This window comes from Oxyura jamaicensis, chromosome 3, assembly GCF_011077185.1.
Source record: "Oxyura jamaicensis isolate SHBP4307 breed ruddy duck chromosome 3, BPBGC_Ojam_1.0, whole genome shotgun sequence".
NCBI classification, from domain to species: Eukaryota; Metazoa; Chordata; class Aves; order Anseriformes; family Anatidae; genus Oxyura; species Oxyura jamaicensis.
Genome location: NC_048895.1, coordinates 59165330 through 59186746, shown reverse-complemented (window position 1 = coordinate 59186746; position 21417 = coordinate 59165330). Strand labels below are relative to the sequence as shown.

The window sequence follows — 21417 nt, the reverse complement described above, 5'->3', positions numbered from 1 at the left end:
TAGCCATTGTTAGCTGAAACCAGCCCAATCCATAAGAAGCGGTGGGGCACAGAACGCTACACGCGATGAAGTTTCATAGAATGTACTCCCAACATGCTTAACCTGCCCTTATACATTTATTTAAGCATTGCTGGCTACTGATGTAGATGGACTCTGATCCAGCATGTCTGTTTTCATGCTCTTACGAAAGCATCCCCCCAACAGTTCCAAGTTAGGGTAAAATTAGAACTACTACTCAACTACGCTTTTAGCTAAAGCGTAAGAGGGACTGACTTTTTCTCTTTAACAGTTGTACCCCGAACACCTGTTAAAGTTAATAAAAGCTGCAGAGGAAGGCAAAGTTTAGCTATAAGTGATTATTTTCCCCATAAATTATTCTTAAATGTATTACTTCCTTTGAAGAACAAGCATTTGCAGTTAAGATTTATTGATTTCATAATTCCACTTAGAGAACTAAATTTAAAATAAACGAACACCAAGAAAGTTCAGTATTCTATGAAGCGGATGTTTAAATAATCTGACTAGCTGATATCTCTCTGCACTATTCATAGTGAAAGGATTTGTTAAACTCAAAACGTGAGGTACCATCTTCTGAAAGTAATTGTGAGTCAAACAAGAAGCTGAGATGGTTAGTTTTGGAGAGTGACACTAAAACTGCTGTAAAAATAGAAAAAAAGAAGAAGAAAGCTTGCTACAGGTGCATCAGTCTGAAAGATGAGCTGCTGATGTACCTTGATGTATAAGAGCTTTGGCTTACCATGGAACTTCAAATCCCATAGACTGTTTCTTTCCAGACACTGTCATTTTGGTAACTTTTGGCACAATTTCAGATTCCATTCTGGCTGACTGGGAATCCCTTGATTTTCCTAGTAATAGACAAAAATAAGTTTGAACTTAATGTTGTAACTAACAGGTGGTAAGTATAAAGCTTAACAAGTTACATTTCTTTTCATCAACCCAAAGATACCAGTCTGCAATAATGATGAAGTCTCACACTTCAGTCTTTTACTTTTATCTGTTACATATTTATTCAAATTAATCTACGAACATTTGTATTTATTGTGAAAATCTTATCTGTATCTCCAAGGATCTGCTTGACACCCACACCATTTAAGAGTTTTGCTATTTTGATAGCAGTTCTGCAGAATGCCAGAAGCATTTTATACAATACAAGGATGAAGAAACGCTTTGCAGCTGCTCACTAGCTGATTAAGCTAATTCTTTTTTACAGTTTTTCTTTTGCCTTAACATTGGCAAGCCTCAAGGCTACAAGTTTAAACCAGGGAAAAAAAAAAAAAAAAAAGGCACCACTTGTCTACCTGAGGTACTGCTAACAGCAGCACAAGCTACCAGGCCTTCCCTGAGACCTGTGAACACAGTTGTCTCCTACCTAGTTATATCAAAGAAGCCAAGAAATACCCGAACTAGCCATATATTTACTAAGGGGAGGATTAGTATAAATAAAAATAGTACACTAGCTCTTTTCTTTCCATGACCCCCTTCTTTAATATGTTAAATAACTCCCTTCTCCCTTTCTTTATGGGAAAATACTTCCAACTTTATACAGTATGAGTGACAATGACTGTATCTTGTGTTCTGAAGGACATTAGATACACAGAAAAGCAAAAACAATAACCTGAATTCAGAATTAAACTGAAAGTTTGAAACAATCTTTACCTATTGATGCATTTGAAAACATGCTGATACTCTTTAAGTAATACCCTGATTCTGAATGCTCACAAACAAGTGAAGACTTATTTTGAAGAACAAGTTAATTTTTATTTATTTAATTTAAATTATCTTAGATTACTACTGTAAGATGAACTGTTGGAGTCATTTGGTCTTACTCATACAGATGAGCTCTTTATTGCACTCTAAAGTATGACAGCTACACCTTTAAAACCTCATGATCATAGCGCTTTGCAGGTTATATATAAAGTTGTGGTCAAGCCTGTTGAAGGTATAGGTATGTTTCATGTACATCAAACAGAATACCAGAGACATATCTACAACATATAGCACACCAAAAAAGCTGTTGTGCACCTTTTTTTAGTTTAATTTGGTCATCAACTCCTTCATTTATCTTATCTGTTGATACTTATTTTAGTTATATGCTGCCTGGAGATCTCTGGAAGAAGTACTTTGTATGCATATTAGTGATAGTTACGTACCAATTACACTAACTAAAGAAAAACAGTAACAAGGAAATAAAGGGAATACAACAAAAGATGGCTAACAACAATTATATATTATAAAACTACCAAACAAATAATAAAGATTCAGGATAAAAAAAATAATCTCACATTGAAGGACAAGGACTACCAGTTAAACAAAGATTTTGTTTCACATTCAAGCTTCTCCGCAGGTCACCTTTACCTATTTTTGAATGAGAAGTTACCCACATGAGTTACAGAAAAAGGGCAGTACTTTTGTTGCCAACTTGTTTTTTTTCTTACTTCAATTCTAACAATTTTCAAGCAGACATCACCTTCAACTACCAGTTAAACATGAATGTTTTACAGGTCATTTGAAAGCTGAATTACAGTTAATTCTCAGAAAATACCATGTTTGAAGTCTGACTGCTAGGAATTAAAAATTGCAAAAAACATAATGAACATGAAATTAGATTAGTTGAAAGAAAACAAGATAACAATTGTTATCATGTACCTTGCATATAACTTATCTATTTGCAAAATTTGCTACATTTGATCCAAAATCAAGTCACTGGATATCGAAAAAATATATCTTCTCTTATAAATACAGAAATTAAGCTTTGATCTGCACAGCTGTTGGGGTGTTTGAGACTGATCCAAAGCTAAATGTACCAGGAGATGAAATACATTTAATGAATCTAGAATTTGACTTCCATTTCAGAAGTACTACACTATTCACTCTCTAGATAAAATCTATAAGACCAGACGACTCAATAAAACCGCATCACTGAGACAGCATCATTCTGTCATAAGACAATGTAATTCTTCAGTTTGCAGTGAGCATTTTAAATTATGAACCCTTAAGAAATATTTTGTCAATGAAGTGATGCTGTTAGGAAAGAAGGTTCCATATGCGAAACACTTAACATGGCTAGGAAAACAGGGTTGAGCAGAAACAACTGAAGACTAAAACTCACAACGCGACAAATGAAATCACAGAAATCCAGAGAAAAAGGAATAAAACCAGAGGAAAAAAATAGAAAACACTAAAAGGCAAATGAACATTTAAAACAAAACAAAATTACAAAGAGCAAGAGAAAGTAAAATAATTGCCCACTGGCAGCACAAACAGTTTGTTGCTGTCTAAAGAAGAAAAAAACACATCAGTATAGGTGGACTGAAGAAGCAAAACAGGATCGCGTATAAGAGCAAACCAAACCATAGAAGATAACTGTGGCAATGTTGCACTCAAACAGATGCAACAACCATGTTGCAAACAAAAATCATTAGTAATACTACTGACAGAAGCATCAAATATCTTTTTTTTTTTTTTGGCTCCAATGTTTTTATAACCAAGTACAATAAAATCAAACAGTTCATTTGAGATAAGGACCAACCCTGTTTTTTGTACTGCAGGTGCCACTAAAGATTAATAATTATGGGCTTCAGTACGAAGGACAGAAGCCCAGGAAAGGAGTATACTATCTAATCTATAGGGCACTGGAGAAAACTGCATGATAAATGCTTATCTGCTTTAGCAGACAAAGCAAAAACTATTCAACACTTAACAGATCAAAAGCAAATCCTTAAATTGCACCTTGGAACTAAAAGGAAGTCAATGCACAATGCTGATAGAATTCTTAAGAGAAACACTTCTGAATAAGCAAGCAGAGTACCCTATAGCAATTGAGGTCTGCTACAACCCTGGAAAAAGTATAGGAGTGGTAATCCCAATCTGAACAGGAAAAGAGCAGCTGCAAGAAAAATCAGCCTCTGAGGGGAAAGGATATAAACTTGCCTCAGAAGTCTTGATAAACATTCTTCATGCCCTGTGCAATTTGGACCTCCTTAAGTGCAAATGTAAGCAACTAAATGACAATGTTTCCTACACCAAGAATGCATAAGAAACGGAGAGATACTGACTTTTGCATCTTTAATAAACTCCTAAAGAATCCCCAGTACCTCCTTACTATGCTTCACTTTAGCTTTACAAAAAAGCAAAAATTAGAGTGAATTCACATAAATTACAAAAACACAAAGGCTTGGCAGTATGATAGGTACCACAATTCAAAATGATTAAAAAACAAAACTTCCAGTCTATTTTAATATTTTAAGCAAAGTAGTTTTCAGACAGATACTTGCTGTTGAAGACTACATTGACATCACTGCACCTAGACTACAACATACTGTAGCTACAAGTCAAAACAGTAACAGTCCAGAACATGCACTGATGCACCTTGCCTCATTGTCATATGAGGATGAGCTTAATACGAAAGGTAACAGAAAGACCTGCGCTGAAGTTATTCCAGCACAACTACGGCGGTGTGTAACAACTTCACAATCAAACATCTCTTCTCTTTATTCTCTTTGCTTCTGCCTTTCCTGCGACTGCTCTGTGGTCTTCCAACTGAAGATCCTTTTGATTTGGTCAAAAAAATATTACTAATGGCACCTTCTGCAAGTTCAAAATAAAAGTGACAACTATTGCGATGACGAATTATTAGAAGTACAACCCTGAAATCTGATGGCACAATAAAATATTTGCAGACTGAAAAACAGGGGGCAGATACATATATACAGGAGCCAAGTGAAACATCAGAACAGTCCTTAAAAATGAAAATAGTCTCTCTGGGTGTTCATGGTAGAAAAGCAAAAGTGCATGGATTAAGTCAACCATCTTCCTTTACCATAAGCAACTCCCCAAATTCTGGGCTTCCTTTGTAAAAAAAAGTTTGTAAGGATTACCTGTAAAAGATTTAAACAAACCAACAGATTATTTTAGCTTCTTTATTACATATAATAGGCTTGAGAAGGTTTTTTTTTTTTTCAGTTTTTGTTTACTTACATTGAAAGTAACAGGAAGGTAAAAACTGGTCTTGAACTCTGTTGGAGGTGTGGAGGAGTTATTTTTCAGTACCTAAAACAGTCAATTATTGGTCTACTCAGTTCCCAGGTAAATTTGAGGAGCAGAAAAACACCACAAGTCTGCTAAGCAGCTGCCATATCACGTAAGAAATGTTGATGCCATGTTTATACTGGCATCAGTGTTTATACTGGTAAATTCAGAGAAATGAACATTAGCATTGCGTGTCTAAATCCACACTTAGTTCAGATGACAACGAAACAATGTCATCATTTTCAATTCCTAAGCAGAGGGACTGGTCCTCACAACTTGGCTTCCCCTCATTAAATTATATAATGGCACTGAAACTCTAAACTCAGCTTCATCACAGAGAATCCTTATTATGATAAAATAAACTAGAATTTTTATTATGTCTGAATAAAACAAACAAACAAACAAACAAAAAAAAACCACACACACAAACACACAAGGAATAAAATATCATGGTGTTAGGCATGCCTGAAGCCCATGCCTTCTCAGATGCCAACTCCTTTAAACAAATACAGGTCTACTCACCCATCTGCAGTTAATACTTTTCACTTTTAATTTTGCTTTGGATTGTTGTTTATGGGTTTTTTAAACTTTATTTCAGCAATTCTGTTTCAGTACCTTTCTTAGCAGCTGCATTACTACAACTGGGAGAGTACTAAAGCACCAAGGGACAGGAACCTCTGAACCTTGCTTTACCAGGGCAAAAAGAGAGTCCACCAAAAGAAAGGAAATATACCAAGCAGCTAAAGGCAGCACTGGCAAAGGAGAGCACCACCAAAGGAGCTATGTATTAACTAATTATGGCCAGGTCACAGTTTTTCTTTAAAGGTTTAAGCCATTTACATACTTTTGATATTTTTTACTTGGTGCATATTAATTCTTCTGCTTTCAAAGGTGGTGTGAGCATTTAAAGAAAGAAGTTGCATTTAATTTCTATTTTGAATGTGGCTGGGGAGCCTAGATGCTACTGACACTTAATAGACAAAATTCATTACCTTAAGGAGGCCCTCCCTTGGTCATCTAATTTATTTTTAAATGGTGCTCAAAAATGTTACATTTATATGCAGGTCATTCTGAAAATGAAATTTGTTTGTTCACATAATAAATGCAGCATCCATGCCATCTTTATCTTTTGCTCACAGCCTGCATTTTTTAATCTCAAGTAACAAGGTTTCAGACAAGAGTGTTCACTCAGGTTTTTGTATGCTTTTTTTTTTGCCTAATGAAATTACTGGAACTACTATTTCTGATAGAAACCTCTGTGCTGAAAGCTAAGTGCCCCATGAGTTGAACACTGTATGTTCCTAACAATCCCAATAAATTTATATTCATCTTTGCGACAAAGAAATATATGTATTCTAATACTACAGATAATCCAATCTTCATCCTTCTGTGCAGCACCAACCCACTGCTGGAATCGGAAAATGATTTTTCAGTATGAAGTTACTTTTAAACATTCTTTCTAGCACTACATATAGTAAAATGTGTAATCAACTCTAGTATTCATCCTCAAACTAGAAATTCTGCTTTGCAGAACTTCCCAATAAATTGCATTAAGCTGTGTTTCCACTCTAGATAAACCACAAAAAGTAATACAAGCAAAAAAAAAAAAAAAAAAAGCAATAATAAAGGTGTGGGAAGGGGCTCGGTACTGTGTAAACCAGCAGTACCATGGAAAAATATACATGTAACCATGCCTTCTGATCTAGAAGATATGGTTTGCATTCCTTGCTCTGCTACAGACTTTCTATATAACCACAACCAAGTCACTTAAACCTTTGTCAACTGATTATACAGCAACATCCACCAACTGCATAAAAGAGAAAAGGCAAGGCACTGGTTTTGCGCTCTATACCACCATGTCATGAGCGTGTTCCAAGTGTTTCATGACTCACTGATTAAAATATATATATATTTTTTTGCACATCTTACTGGCAGTACAACTGTTGAGTATAATAGCAATAAAAGTACAGACAAGACACAGTCCTGTCTGAAAAACAGATTTAGTAACAGAGGCCTATATCACAATAATTCCCTTCCTATATGCTATGTTACAATTTAGAACTAACTTTAAGGTCCCAAAATTGCAAAAAATATTCCAAATATGGATTATGAGACAACAGATGCAGAGATGCATCTATGCCAGCCTCATCACACATAATCTCACGCTCAGAAGCATCCATCATCTATATCAACATGCTTCATACTGTTTCTATCCATTTACACCATAAAACTCAACAGCTTCTAGACTTTAATTTTACTTAAAAACAGTTTAATTGTATTTTTCTCCCTTCAAATTTCATAGCATACAGGGAAAAGAGTAATACGAGGAAATATAAAAAAAAATTGTCAAGTTAGAGACACGCACAGTACTGGAAGAGCTTTTTTGTATAATCCAACTGAATTATTGAAAAACATCTAAAGTTCTATTAAATGCTCTAGAACCCAGGGGCATCTATCAGCACAGTTTAGTTAACCTTGCCCCACAGCACACTGGATCTTCAGTGGTGGTGGTATACAGTTTTAATATTATCAACACATCACAGCACTGGGAACAGTACCAGAAGTCCAGGACTCTCAGCCAAGTCCTACACCGCCACAACAGAACCACCAAACTTAAAACACCCCAGATTTCCCAAATTTACAATTTTCTAACATTCTGCCTACATAGAATTTGCCATGTACTCATCCCTATAGCCCAATACTTGAGTTCCTTCTCATGCAACAGTTTGGTGGCTAAAGTTCAACACGCAGACATTTTTTTCTTATGCAAATATATAAGCAAAGCAATAAAGGATAACACAGAAAGAAAAAATAAAAATTATTTAGCAAAGTCTCTCCTACTCTTCCGTAATCCTAGAAACTTCAGCACTCAAAGAAACGCCCTGAATAACAAAGAAACACCAATTAGCTCTAATAAAAATGTCACTTGTGAAAATTCAAAATAAAATGTTACTCGCCTGTATTTAAACTATACCCACTCAAAGTACTGATTTTATGAACAGGCATGAAATTATACTATTATAAACTGCAATGTGGAATGGATGCTACTGACCATCCATCACTTACAAAAGTAATAAGTCTATAAAAATAAAAGGCAATATGCTAAGTCACCCCCCAGTACTGAGACACAGACATTCTAAAGATCTTACTTGAAAACAATTCCTCAAACAAGAACACTTATTTTTTTCTTTTTAAAAGAAAGGTTATTTCCTAATAGAAACCACAGTCAGGGGTTTTCCAGGTAACTTTGGCTTGTTGTTGTAACTACTACCTTCTCTGCAAAGTTTCAGACGGTGAATATAACTTTTTTCATGAAACTGGGAGCAGGTATTTTCACTGAAAATTTCTGAAAATAAAAATGCTTACTTACACCTGACTACAGGAATTTTTTGTTTTGGTTTTAAGGTTTGATACAGCAGAGGAGATGCTCAGGATGCTGTATCTCCAGCATTGGCCAATTCTCTGCAGCCCCCACAACACATAAACACCACAATTTACCACTCCATGACTCAAGATGGAGGAACATATTGCTTCACTCCAACCTACTACAACAACTGGATGTGCAGCGGGCACAGTCAGAAGGGCTGGCAGTTTCACCTGTTAAGAGTTAGCTGGCACTTACCATTGTTCAGGCTTTGCTTTCAATGCTTACAACTTTTGGCTAATTGAACTCCTTTGTCCAAAAAAAAAGTAATTTGCTCAAGTGAGGTGCCTGCCTGAGGCTGATGTCTTTATTATTTTTTTATTTATTTTTTGCCTTAGAAAACAGTTTGCACATGCTCATACAGCCTAAATTTTAGCACCTAAACCAGCCAAATACTTCAACATTAAATATATAACTGCTCTGGCTATTTTTGGCCAGGACTAAGTCCTGCCACCTGAGAGCAAATCCAACCTCTGTGTTCCCTGTGGTTTCCTACCACATCAGTAAACCAAAGGCATGAACCTGCCTGGGGTAATCATAAAAAAGTAAACCCAACTGGAGGGCAAGAGAAGAAGCCAATGGCAAAGTGAGCACTGGCAAGCAGAAAGACAAGCATATTATCAAGGATTACAAGAATGAAAATCAGTAACGCAAAGCAGATGAGAACTGGAATATATATATGTATATATATATTTTTAAAAAGTGTTTAAGGAAAAAGCAAGAGGACATACTGAGGGACAGATCACAAACAGAAGCTAAGCATGATAAAGAAAGGAGAAGAGGATCAACACTGAAAAGCAATATGGGCAGAAAAAAGTGAATGTGGGGAAAAAAATCAAGGTCAACGACTGGAAAATAGATACAAAGAATGGGGATGGCTAGCTACAGAGACTGGAAAAATGAAGTGTAAAAAATAGAAATGCAATGAAAAACTCAGAGTGACATGAGTGTTTAAGGCAGATATAGGAATCAAATGAAAAACTTTGACCATGACTAAATAAATTTGAGAATGAGAAAGTGAGAAAGATGCATGCACTGAAATTAGATCAACTTGAAGTGGATGGGGCAGACAGTGTTATAACTAGGCAACAATACATTTTCTTCCCTGTCTGGAACTTCGCCAAAATTGCTGGAGTCCCACCATTCCCTTGCCACTGACACTTACTCTCCAACTGAATACAAGCGATGCAGAAATAGCAGTCAGTTACTGATAAATTTATCTAGTTCTTCTTACCAGAAATAAATGTCTTCCAATGGAACTTTTTAGTAATCAGGACATCTAATTGTTTGTATCTGAATACTCAAATGTTACAAAATGAGTATTACCAATTAAAGCTATTTTTTTCTCTCTGATCCTTTATTACAATGAGTCCTTTGACTTCATTTAATGAGCTGGGAATATTTTCTTTTCCCTTCCTTAATACTCCAATCCCATCTTTCTATTGCTTCCCAGTAGTCAATCCCTCCTCTAAAACACCAAATTGTTCATTTTTTCATGTTTCTTTTGTACCCAATGCTACTGTACCTTCAAGTTCCACAAGAAACTCATTTTCACCACTTTAGTACATTTTTTTAATCACACTATCACACTGTTTACCCAACATGAGAAAGTAATTTGGAATACCTGATGTCCCAGAGAAAACTGATGTCTCTGAGAATGGTGTAGTATATTTTACATAGAAAATTTCTCACAACTGTAAACATTCAGTACCTTAGCAAATTAAACTCTTCTCTCCCAACTTCTGGATACTTAATATGGCATTCTAACCAGTATCCACCTCATAGAAGTGATGTTTAAAGTCATATACTTGAACAACGGAATCCATAGTTCAGCTCTATATACAGGTCATTGGTATAGTCTTTCCACAGACGCGGATGATTAGTCTGCTTTACATTCACAGTTTATATACTAGAGGAAAGAAAGGCACTGTCGCTGGAGTAAAACTCTCATTTCAAGATTTCCAGTTTCATTAAGCCATCACACCTCCAGCGTAGAAGGAACAGAGGTCTATGGTACAGAAAGGCAGACCTGGGGGGCAGGGGGGAGCATCAGTCATCTTCTAGAGATTACACAAGTATCAGCTGTCTCCTTTTGATGTTTCTGACACATAAACATTTAAAGGTCCAATACAAATTCACAACTGTCAAAACAGTGACTTTCTCATCCATCAAGTTCTTGATGAGAATGTCCCCGAGGTATTTCTCATGCCTATTGCTTATAGTTAAATGGACTAAAATCCAATCCTTCATGTAATCGTAACACAGTACAACTCATCCTGTAACTACTGAAACCTTATTTGTGGGAGGCGTATTTCTTTGCACTACTCTCTAGCAATGCCAATAACGTTCCTTCTCAATCTGCAATCAAAGCTACAATTTTGCTGTAAAAATATTTTGTTAGACATTTACAGTTGTTCTGTACCACGCATCTTTACTCTCCCACACAGACACAACATTAAGTCGTTGGTGGTGTTCTCTAATTCAACGATTTTTTCTTAAATGACTGTGATTTGTCTTTCACAGATTTAGAAAAAGCTCAGTCCAGTATTTCTGAAGTGCAACTTCCTACCATAAATGGTCATGTAAAGAGCAGAGTCAGCACAATGTGCAGGATAACCCTAAAAAGATACATCCATTGCTGCTCACTTAATTGAACAGAATACACACAGCCCATGCAAATTAACAGAATTTCTGTTAAAAGCTTGACCCAAAATGAGTATGTAAAACTGAAAGTACAATATGTACATTCAATTACAATTAAAATTCAATTTCCAAAAGTAACAGACAGTAATTTCAGGTTAAATTCTTAACCAATATTATAATGCCAGAGGATGGTGCTATTTGCCTGCACATCCTCGAGGTAATTCAGAAACACCACACCTTTTATACACACACTGACTAGATCTACACAAGTACATTCCTACTGATTGTATTACAGGAATGCAAGTCACCTTACAAGAGAAAGCTTTCCCAAAACACAACTTTTATTTATGCACCAAAATATCCTCAGCAAGAAATTAAAATCCTCAGCAAGAAGTTAAGAATATGGAAAATAATATACAAGAAAACTATACTGGCAAACTGAGGGTACACAAAAAGTGGCATCATGTTATATATGTTCAGCTCTTCCACAACTGTTCCATACTTTTTCCAGAAACTTAATGATGTATCCTTTCAAAGCTGCAGAAGAAAAAAATTTATTTAGTAGTCCTGCACAATTCAGCATGTTGAAGCTGCAAGTATTTTCAGCTTGAGTTCCAGACTGTCAACTTTTAGTGCAGTGAGAACTTCCAAGGTAAGATCAGCCAAAACATTATTTAATTTAGGTTCTCTGAATCTGCAACTCCCACACTCTGCTGGTGACATTACAACCACACTAGACCCTGTCTGGGTCAGAGACGTGAAAATTAATCAATGCTTTCTTAAAAGTCAGGCAAATTTACATATATATATATATATATATATGTAAATACAGTATATAAGTGTATATATATATATATATAAATAAACTTTGCACATTCACTTTTCTATTTCTCTGCAAAGTCAGCCCTGTATAAGAAAAAATACATTTACTGGTGCCACTCCGATTTAAGGGATCACAGCAGAGATTGCAATGTCATAGCACAGGGAACATTAACATTATTTCAGAGTGAAAAATGCATGGCTTCAAAGGACCAAAAGAATAATCATATAGTCAAGAATTCATCAGCTACTGAAAAAAGCAGTTTAGCAACATACATTATTAAAAAAAAATGTTCAACAGATTAAGTACAGTTAAAAAAAAGATATGGTCAAGCAGTACATCAATTATTGTAAACTATATATACACACAAATATACACACAGCCTGCAGCAAATTGAAACATGAATTTAATCACACTAGTAGGAATTGCATGATTACAAGGGAGACAGACTCACTAACTGGAATTCTGCATTTCTGCTTGCAAGGTTATGCTATTTCAATAGCATATCCTCAGAAACGCCCCCTTCTGGTTTGTTTTTTTCTTTTAACTGGCAAAAGATGGATGTTCTCTACTTAACCATCTTACAAAAAGTCAGCAACAGACTATAATTTTGAAAGTTTTACCTATAACGAAGATGAAAGGAAATTACAGTATTCATTACAATTTCATTAAAGGTAAAGATAGAGATGGTAGGCATCAAAATCATCAATTTTGCCAACAGAAATGGGGCTAATATGGTCATCCCCTAATCATACAGCTGATGGAATGATGCAAAAGATTCCTCACAGCTGATGATCTCAAACCACAAAAGAACTTCCAGTCCAAAATTGATAAGCCCCCAGTTATGAAAGAATGGGGATTGAGTAGAACTACTTCAGATATATTTTACAGGGTTTTACAAAACACTATAGCTCAAAGGTGGAACCGTAACTTGAAAATCCCGCCTCTCTTGCAATTCCAACCACTCTCTTAATATCCAAAACCTAAGAAGATTGTAAAAAAAATTAAACGATATACTGAATGATCTCCAAAAACTGTATGTCTGTTTAACAAACACATTTAAAAGTCACTTATAGAGAAAGCAATTATTTTGAAGAGTAAAACGTTAACCAGTTTCATTATTTTTTTAAAATCATTCTTAATGTAACAGAAGAATAACTGTTAAGAAAGGACAAGTGGGAAACAAAAGACATTAAAAATGCATTGTTCTCCTTTGCACATGCAAATTAGGTAAAGTTAAACATTTCACACAAAATCTGTTCAAATGAAATTTGCTGAGTGAACATACACCTTTTATAGTACTTGTTTTACTAGAACTAAATGTAAAATAATGAAGCAAAACACAAGCTTATCAAAACCAAGTGAAGTAATTAACGAAGTGTTGCTTTTTCTTTTTTAATCCCAATAAGAGGCTGATATTGATCAAGTATCTGCTCTTCCACTCCCTTATTATCAATGATTCTAGATTACGGGGGAGGGAGGGTTATGCCATTACTCAACTTAAAGATATTAATTTAAGTAGCTTTAAAAAAAAAAAAACTACTGCAGCATCACATTTCTTCTATAGAAATTTCAGAAACAATACTTAATTTTTAACAGATTTTCTTATATACAATTTGACACAGAATAATTAAAAAGAAATTAAATTTTAAAATGTTTTCTATTTAGATGGGACAGTTTAAGCACTCTGTGAAGACATTCAACATCAATTAAACCTTTAAGAGTCCTTTCAAACCAAACTATCTACCAGTTTTCAGTAGGACATCCAAATCAATGGGGGATGTTATTCCATATGATGACAGCTGTCCACTGGACAAGCCCTTAACTGCTCATAATTATACTAGCAAATTAGCATTTTTATTTTATCTTCCTACTACAATTCAAAGCTCAAGACCCAACTCTTCTGATATAACTAGTTACATCACCTCTAAAAGCTCTCTGGTGGTACATTTTCCAGATACTCCTGTGTTGTAAAGGACTTCCTAAAACAAACAAACAAACAAACAAAACTTATGTACCTCCTAAACCCTAGCAACTTCTGTCATTTGGAAAAAAAAAAAAAGAAAGAAAAAAGGTAAAATCTCAGTTTTGTCCTCAGTGCTACACAGATTAAAGTTCAATAGATCAACATCAACTGTCTAACAAAGAAATATAGACATTACCAAACACATTCCTAGGGAAGGACAACCACATTCTCCCCACATATGGATTGAAAAGCAAGTGATTAGATAAAGCAGTCTGAAACTACTAAGGCATACTTCACTGCCAAGTTATTTTCTTCCAGTTACTGTTATTTTTGCTGTTGTCTCATCTGTCAGATCAACAGGCTTCAGCATCTGCTTTTGCCATTTCCTTTAATTCTAATTTAAGACACCCTGCTCATTTCCAAAATAAACATAATTGGTTTGCCACTCTGCTATCTTGCCCTGTTCATGAGTACATTTAAGTCATAGAATCATTTAGGTTGGAAAAGACCTCTAAGATCATCTGGTCTAACCTTAGGAAGGGAAAAAGGAAAATTGCAGAGGAAGCAATGGCTATTAAAAATACAAAGCATATTGAAAAAGAAAAGCTTTACCGTTCTTTGTTATTTAAATGTGTTAGTGGCAACACATTTACAGACAAAGGATCTTTGAAACCTAGGTGTGAAACTGCTAAAGATCTCTGAATCTAACTTGCAAAACAAACACAAGCTCCATCAGTGCAGTAGGCTGATCAGGCATACTGAATTCATCTGCAGTCAATTATTATATAAACATCAATTAGTACAACTCTAGAGACAAATCTTAAGCTATCCAGAAAGCTACGGTTTTCCTGGACCACCACTATGCACCATGTTGTTTGTCCAAACACGTTGCAAAAACAGATTATACACAAGACTTTATTCCATAGGGAACACATTATGTATGCTGCCAGGAACAGCGGATATTATTAGGAATTTAGTGAACCTAACAAAAATTAGATGATTGACTGTAGGGCTTTCACTAACTGATAAAATATCCTAGTATTCGGCAATAATTGTATTTATCAGGGAAACTCTTGCAAGAAGAAGAGACCCTGGTCATGCTAAGGTAAGAAGGTACAAGTAAGCAAGGCAAAAGGTAAGCTACTTTATATATATATACACACACACACGGTAACACACATTTGAGGAGCAAAAGATACATTTAAAAAACACAGTTTTGCGTTAAAATTTAGGAAAAGCTTATAAAAGCTGCACTACTCTTACGCATAATTTCGTTCGTTTACATAAACTTTTCCCCTTATAACTGAAGCCTGTTTTATGTTATCTACATTACCTATCTATATTACATTTGCATTATTTATGTACATTATTCCTCTGTTAACTCCTTCTAACTATTCCAGTTTCCTATGAACTCGTCTGCCTCAAGTCAAAGATCAGGATTCCAGAGTTATCAAAGATGAATTGATTAATTAAGACTAGAAAAATTAGACACTGAATGTTACCATACTCTGAATAAGGAAGACCCATTATGTGGAAAAAACACCCTGCATATAAAAACTCTACATGAAACAGAGCATTGGAGGCTCCATTCTTCATTGCTAGAATTATTCAGAGACCCAAGCTGATTTATAAAAAAGCTGTGTATCTGAGTCTAGAAGAAAACCTGAATATAGTAGATCACAATATATAGTTTCAAATAAATTCTGTAAGCTTTATCAGATGCAGATGAACACCAGGAAGAAGAAAGTTCACTTGACAGTCTGAAGAAGTGCATTTCACTCTACCTGGACTTCAGAGAGGAACCTGTGTGGACTGAAGTTTGTTTTTTCAATGTTTTCTTCTTCCATCTTGCAGTGAAAGTGGAGTTAAAAACACTTCACACTTACAGTAGTAACAGCGTACATACAGATAGCAACCATAACCTCACAATATTTCTTAGCATATGTATATTGCCAGAAAAATACCATTAAAATCATACAATTCAAATCATATTTTTGCCTTGAAAAATGTTTACTTAAAATCTTTAAGTGACAATTCTCTTCCTTTTTTTTAAAAAAAAAAAAAACTTATGAATTCAGTAGCACTTTGCGTATACTCAGTTTCACCATCTTGCCTAGTTGACAAGCAAAGTTAGTCATTTTCCTGTTTACATAGGTCAGCAATAGGGAAAAGGAAAACTTTAAAAATAGGAAAATGTGATTCTAAAACCACAAAAAGGGGTTAACAAGGACTCAAACAAGGAGTACCCAAAACAACTTCAACTCATATTCTGGAATTAATTAGATATAAAATTTCCATTTAATACGAGTTTTTAAATGCAGTAAAAATATGGAAGAACTGAAGCAACAACAAGTCACAGCTCTTCCCAGTCTCTGTCAACGGGGCATGACATGTTCTGCACACACAGGTATCTTTAATATTACAGTTACCAATAACCCTACTTTTCTAAGCTTATGGCTTTTTAAGCATAAATTCCTACCAGAGATTCTGACTGCAAATTTTGAATGTCACAGGTAGGGAGGGAAGAACCTGGGACTGACAGCATTTGTTAACTGTCTACTCTGAACACTGAAATGCGTCAGGCATCATGAAAGAATCATGGTATCATGAAAGTATATACAAGGAAGATGATTAAAAAGGGGTAATATTTTAACACCCAAGGACAAAACAGTTTAGTTAAAACCAGAGGCACACAAGTAGTGAGTGGGCAGAATTTCTGTTCATGCCATAATTCAGTAGAGTTTGACTAACAAGTTTTGTAACAATACTGAACCACACATAATAAGCAAATCTATGATACTGCAGAAACACATCCAGAAGACAGTACAAAGATACGGCAAGTATTGATAATGTAAGTTTTACAGGGAAGAAACAATAGCTTTTGCAGGGAAAGATATCTAGTGTAAAATATACATTGTAAACCAATGTTGTATTTTATGCTTGTAGTCTTTGTGGGATTTTTTTTGCCCTTTCATTTCATTTCTGGTTTTTTACACGTGCTTCCTATTAGAATTCAAGCTCCTTTTTGTTGCTAACTGGTTATATTTTAAACTGCTTCTTCTGTTCTCACAATTTTGGATTTGATACACCAATACTTCTAATGTTTAACTACTTTCTAGAGCTGAAATGTATTGTTGTACAACTGTGAAATACCACTGTCTTAAGTCTTGTCAACAGACTAGTTTTGAGTACTCAAATGCAAGCTTCAGGCAAGTTACAACTTCCAAATTTATAATACCACAGCACTACAGCAGCAATCATTTATCCATAGAATTGCTAAATGATACATGCTGCAAAGAGTGGATTGTCTCTGAAAAGAACAGTATTCTACCTCAGAAAACAGAGGGATAAACTATATAAATAATCTAATCAAGCTGCCTTTAAATGAATAGATCATTAAAGCAAGTGTCCCTGAAGTTTGTTTCCTGCTGTGGGAAAAGTGTTGGTTGGGAATGGTAAAGGTGAACACTCACTGTCATTCAAGAACTCTAGCTGTCAATCCAATAAGTTAGAAAAAATAAGAAAAAACTTTTCTCACAGACAATACAAAAATCCAATCGATGACCTGATAAAAATGTATAAAATAATAAATTAGTCCTTGTACGAGATGTCTCTGTAGTCTTAATTTCAGAAATTAAGTTACGTTTTCAAAGACAAGGTTCTTTATTTACCATGTTTTTCATATTAATTGTACATAATTCTACAACCATTTTTCAGAACTTTGGAATCCTATGATGAAAATAACTTTTTATTTCTTTTCTAACTTCTTACATCTTTTAACCATGATAGTATGGATTCCTCCTACCAGCCTGCTTCATATTCTAATGATTTTGATTATTCAGAATGCTCACGCTGAACCAGCATTAGACTGACTGGTGTTCTCAGCACCCTATTTATCCAAATATGACAGTGCAATGCTATATAAACCTAGTATTTAAAACCTTGACATATTGATAATGGACATTCAATACTGCCTGTAAGCGTTTATTAAACAACTTTAGAAACTTGGTCCACCCAGAATAAAAAGAAATGCAAGGAAAGAAGGAACTTCAACTTACTGCGCCCATTGCTATATTGACTTTCCAATGATCTTCTTAAGGGAAGAAAACTGCCCTTCAACAGTAACAATTAATGTACAGTTCTCACATGTTAACAGAGAAAATTCACATACATAACAATTTGTCATGTACATGACAGAAAAATGTATGTTTTACCAAAATAGGAAGTGAAGAGTGCATTACCTTGCAGACTTTCAATTAACAAGATTTTCAAAAACTGACTCCAACCATACCTTCCTTGCACTCCAGCAATCACATCTGAGATTTTTGTACATTCTTCACTTTACCTTCTAGAGACACAGAAAAAAGCAAATGGTGGTTGATCTTTACCATAACCTGAAAGGTCTAACATAGAAGGCTACTGTAAGAACAAGTAGAGCTACTGTTTTTCCTCAGGATCTCCGGTCCTTCTGGAATCCTGAATTTCTAAAAAGAATACAACCATTTTTAATCTAAGCTCTCTTAGTTTCCAACCAAAATACCCAACTTTTATACATGATGTAGTCAACTGTGAAAATGATCAACTCTGCCCTGGTGTATACTTTGTCTGAAAAAGGTAAGCCATGCTAGTGTTAAAGGACCATAAAAGAAAACTCAGAAAACGCCTGGAGTGTCACTTTTTCCAGTGTAGGTGTACAACATATATAAGGAGAAGCTCAAAGAGGTATCTCAAAGGATTTTAAAAAGCTTTTCATTGCTGATGACACATTTTTCCCTGAAATAAGCCACTTCCTTTCTAAAACCCACACAGTACCCTATGTCAAGATTCAGTAACTTCTCTTAAAGTCTGTGTATACATTTTTCTTACCTAAAACACGGAAGTCTTAAATTCTCATTACTTTCCATGATTTAAGATCTATCATCGGTCATGTCAGATTTCATACATTTCCACTCTGTAAAGAACATATTCTTGTCACAGACTGAATACATGCAGTACCTGAGTATCACTAAGTACAATAGGCTTAGCAGGCATTTGAGAACTGCTGCTATTGAATAATTAGCAAAGCCAATAGAAGTTGGGGGAAAAAAATTCTTCTGAGCCACGTGGGCATAGCCAACTGATTTTCATGCATGATAAGTAAAACCTCAGGGTTTCTTCTTGGCTAGTGAGAATATATTGGACGTCACCATTAAACTTCAGAACATTGTTTTCCTCCCAGATTTCTTTGGAATTGTTCCTAAAGATAAAAATCAAAAAATATCCGTTCATGAGTTTTTTCAGTAAGATCCCCAACTTCACCTGCCCGTAACAACACGGCAGAAGTGACCAAAGTTACCTGTTAATATCAACATCCAGCTGATATTCTGGCTATAAATCCAGAAGACAAAACAAGTATTTGTCATTGGACTGAAAAACCCCCATCATTATGGATCAAAAACAAACCTTGGTGCATTCAACTGACTGAAAAGAAAAATCTAATTACATTAAGTGACACTGTGATAGCGTTCGTGTTTTTTTTTTTTTCCGATGTAAAGCAAAAGTGAAGGAAGATATTTATACAGGAGAGGCGAAGAAAGAATTCTAGAAAACTGAAAGATAAACAATGTTAACAAAATGCAGGCTAAGCATCTAGTTGTTTTGCTTGTGGGCTGTATTCTTGAAATTGCCTAGACCGTCTTCATAGCTACATCAATAATCTGAATACCTGCACTATTAATAAAAATCATAAATCAGCAATAAATGCCAGTGAAGAAATACACACTTCTCTGTTAACAGCCACAAAGCAGTACAGTCCAATATTTAGAAAACTAGACTTGAGCTTGAGAGCTGCATTCTATTCCTAGATTATCTGGCACATCATGAGTAAGGCTTTTCAACTTCCGGTGCCTTACTTTCAATTTTGCCTCTTTGCTGCAAAGCTTGTTTTTTGTCAAGTATTTATAAATATAACCCTATAAAGACCCTTGCTAGTCTTGAGAAACAACTATAATACAAAATAGCTAGCGCCCCCAAAGAGTTCAACTACAATAACTTAATTAAAATATAAAAGACTATATTCCTTGCTACCCACCACCAAACTAACCATACTCAGTTCACAGTACTTTTTATTTCCTGCAAGGATGGCACATTTACAGAGATCTGACCTCCTTCTTGCTCATGCATCACTAAAACCAAAAATCTTAGTGTCATAAAGTGGTTAACAATTCCGTTAACAGTGCCTGAAATGGAATAGAATCTAGCTCACTCACCAGTATCTGTATTTGTTCTGAAATACTAACAAGGGTAAAAAGAAATGAAAATGTAGTTTAGCCAGAAAAAGCAAACAGAAATTAAACGAATATGCACAGAATGCAGATCCTTTTGACTAAGAAGGTACCATTCTTACATAAACATTTTTGAGAAATTTCAACTTTGCAGCTTCTCTGACTATAGTGAGAGCAAACACATTGCAACAGCGCACTTCAAGTTTGAATCTCTGAATATCACTAATCAGTCACTGCTCAGAAAAAAGCAGACACCTGAGCAATGCTATGTATGTGAGGAACATCACCACCTAAAAAAAAAAAAAAAACACACTAAGATTTCACTCTGATTTTATAGATGCATAGAGACTCAAGATAGCCAATTGAAATATGAAGATAATGTCCATCTGCTATTGACGTGATAAATGAATACCTCACTAGTAAAAAAAAACAAAACACCTTCTCTAGAGCACCCGTATTCTCATTATACATAATTTGCACTGTCTTCATAAATCTGTAATTTTTAGCAAGTTGTTCATGAAGCATGAACTCTTTTAAAATCTATCATTTTAATCTCTGAAGCCCACAAACACTTTTTACAAGTTCTAGTCGTCTCCCATTCATTTTATTAACAGAACGTTGTACAGAAGCACAATGAGCTGCTTCCTAAAGGAATCTTACCAAACACTAAATATCCAAATCTATTAATTGATCAAACCACAGACACGCCTCTAAAGTCAGAGACTATTGTTTCTAACAGGCCATTTTTAAGTATGCAATATAATGTTTCCACAAACCAGATAACGTAACTTCTGTAACCACACAGACACCAGAAACTTATGAACCATTTCATAAGAATCATTCATTTCCCAAAATCACCTTAATTCACATATTGTGAATTAACCAACTGTTAATTAGCTTTAACAGTTGGTTATTTAAAAAAAACAACAACAGTACTTCAAAAGAAAAGTCTATGTAAAGAAGCAATTACTCAATTGCTGTAGAGTACAGCAGTACTAAAATTCAGACCCATTCTCATTAAACCGTCCCGTTATATCCAGTGATTTAGGAAGCACAAAAGAGATGCTGAAAAGTGAATAAATTGCCAGTGGTTTGGTTGTTGTTTCATCCACGTTTTCTACTAGAGAATAAACACACCCATTTCAGGAAAAAAAAAATATACAAATAACACTTTTCTTTTACATCCCCATGGAAAAATCCTGTAATGTCAAAAACATTAGCACACAGAAGTATAGATAATTTGGAGTAATGA

The 21417-nt window shown here is 35.0% G+C and overlaps 1 protein-coding gene across 3 annotated transcripts in view; it reads right to left on the bottom strand.

Annotated features, from left to right (window-relative positions):
* Positions 1-21417, bottom strand: part of HBS1L (HBS1 like translational GTPase) — a 60020-nt gene that overhangs the window by 23996 nt on the left and 14607 nt on the right. For all 3 annotated transcript variants that reach the window (XM_035320562.1, XM_035320565.1, XM_035320563.1), the window contains one exon: positions 758-866. In XM_035320562.1, the coding sequence (XP_035176453.1) occupies positions 758-866 (109 nt within the window). The remainder of the gene's footprint in view (positions 1-757; positions 867-21417) is intronic.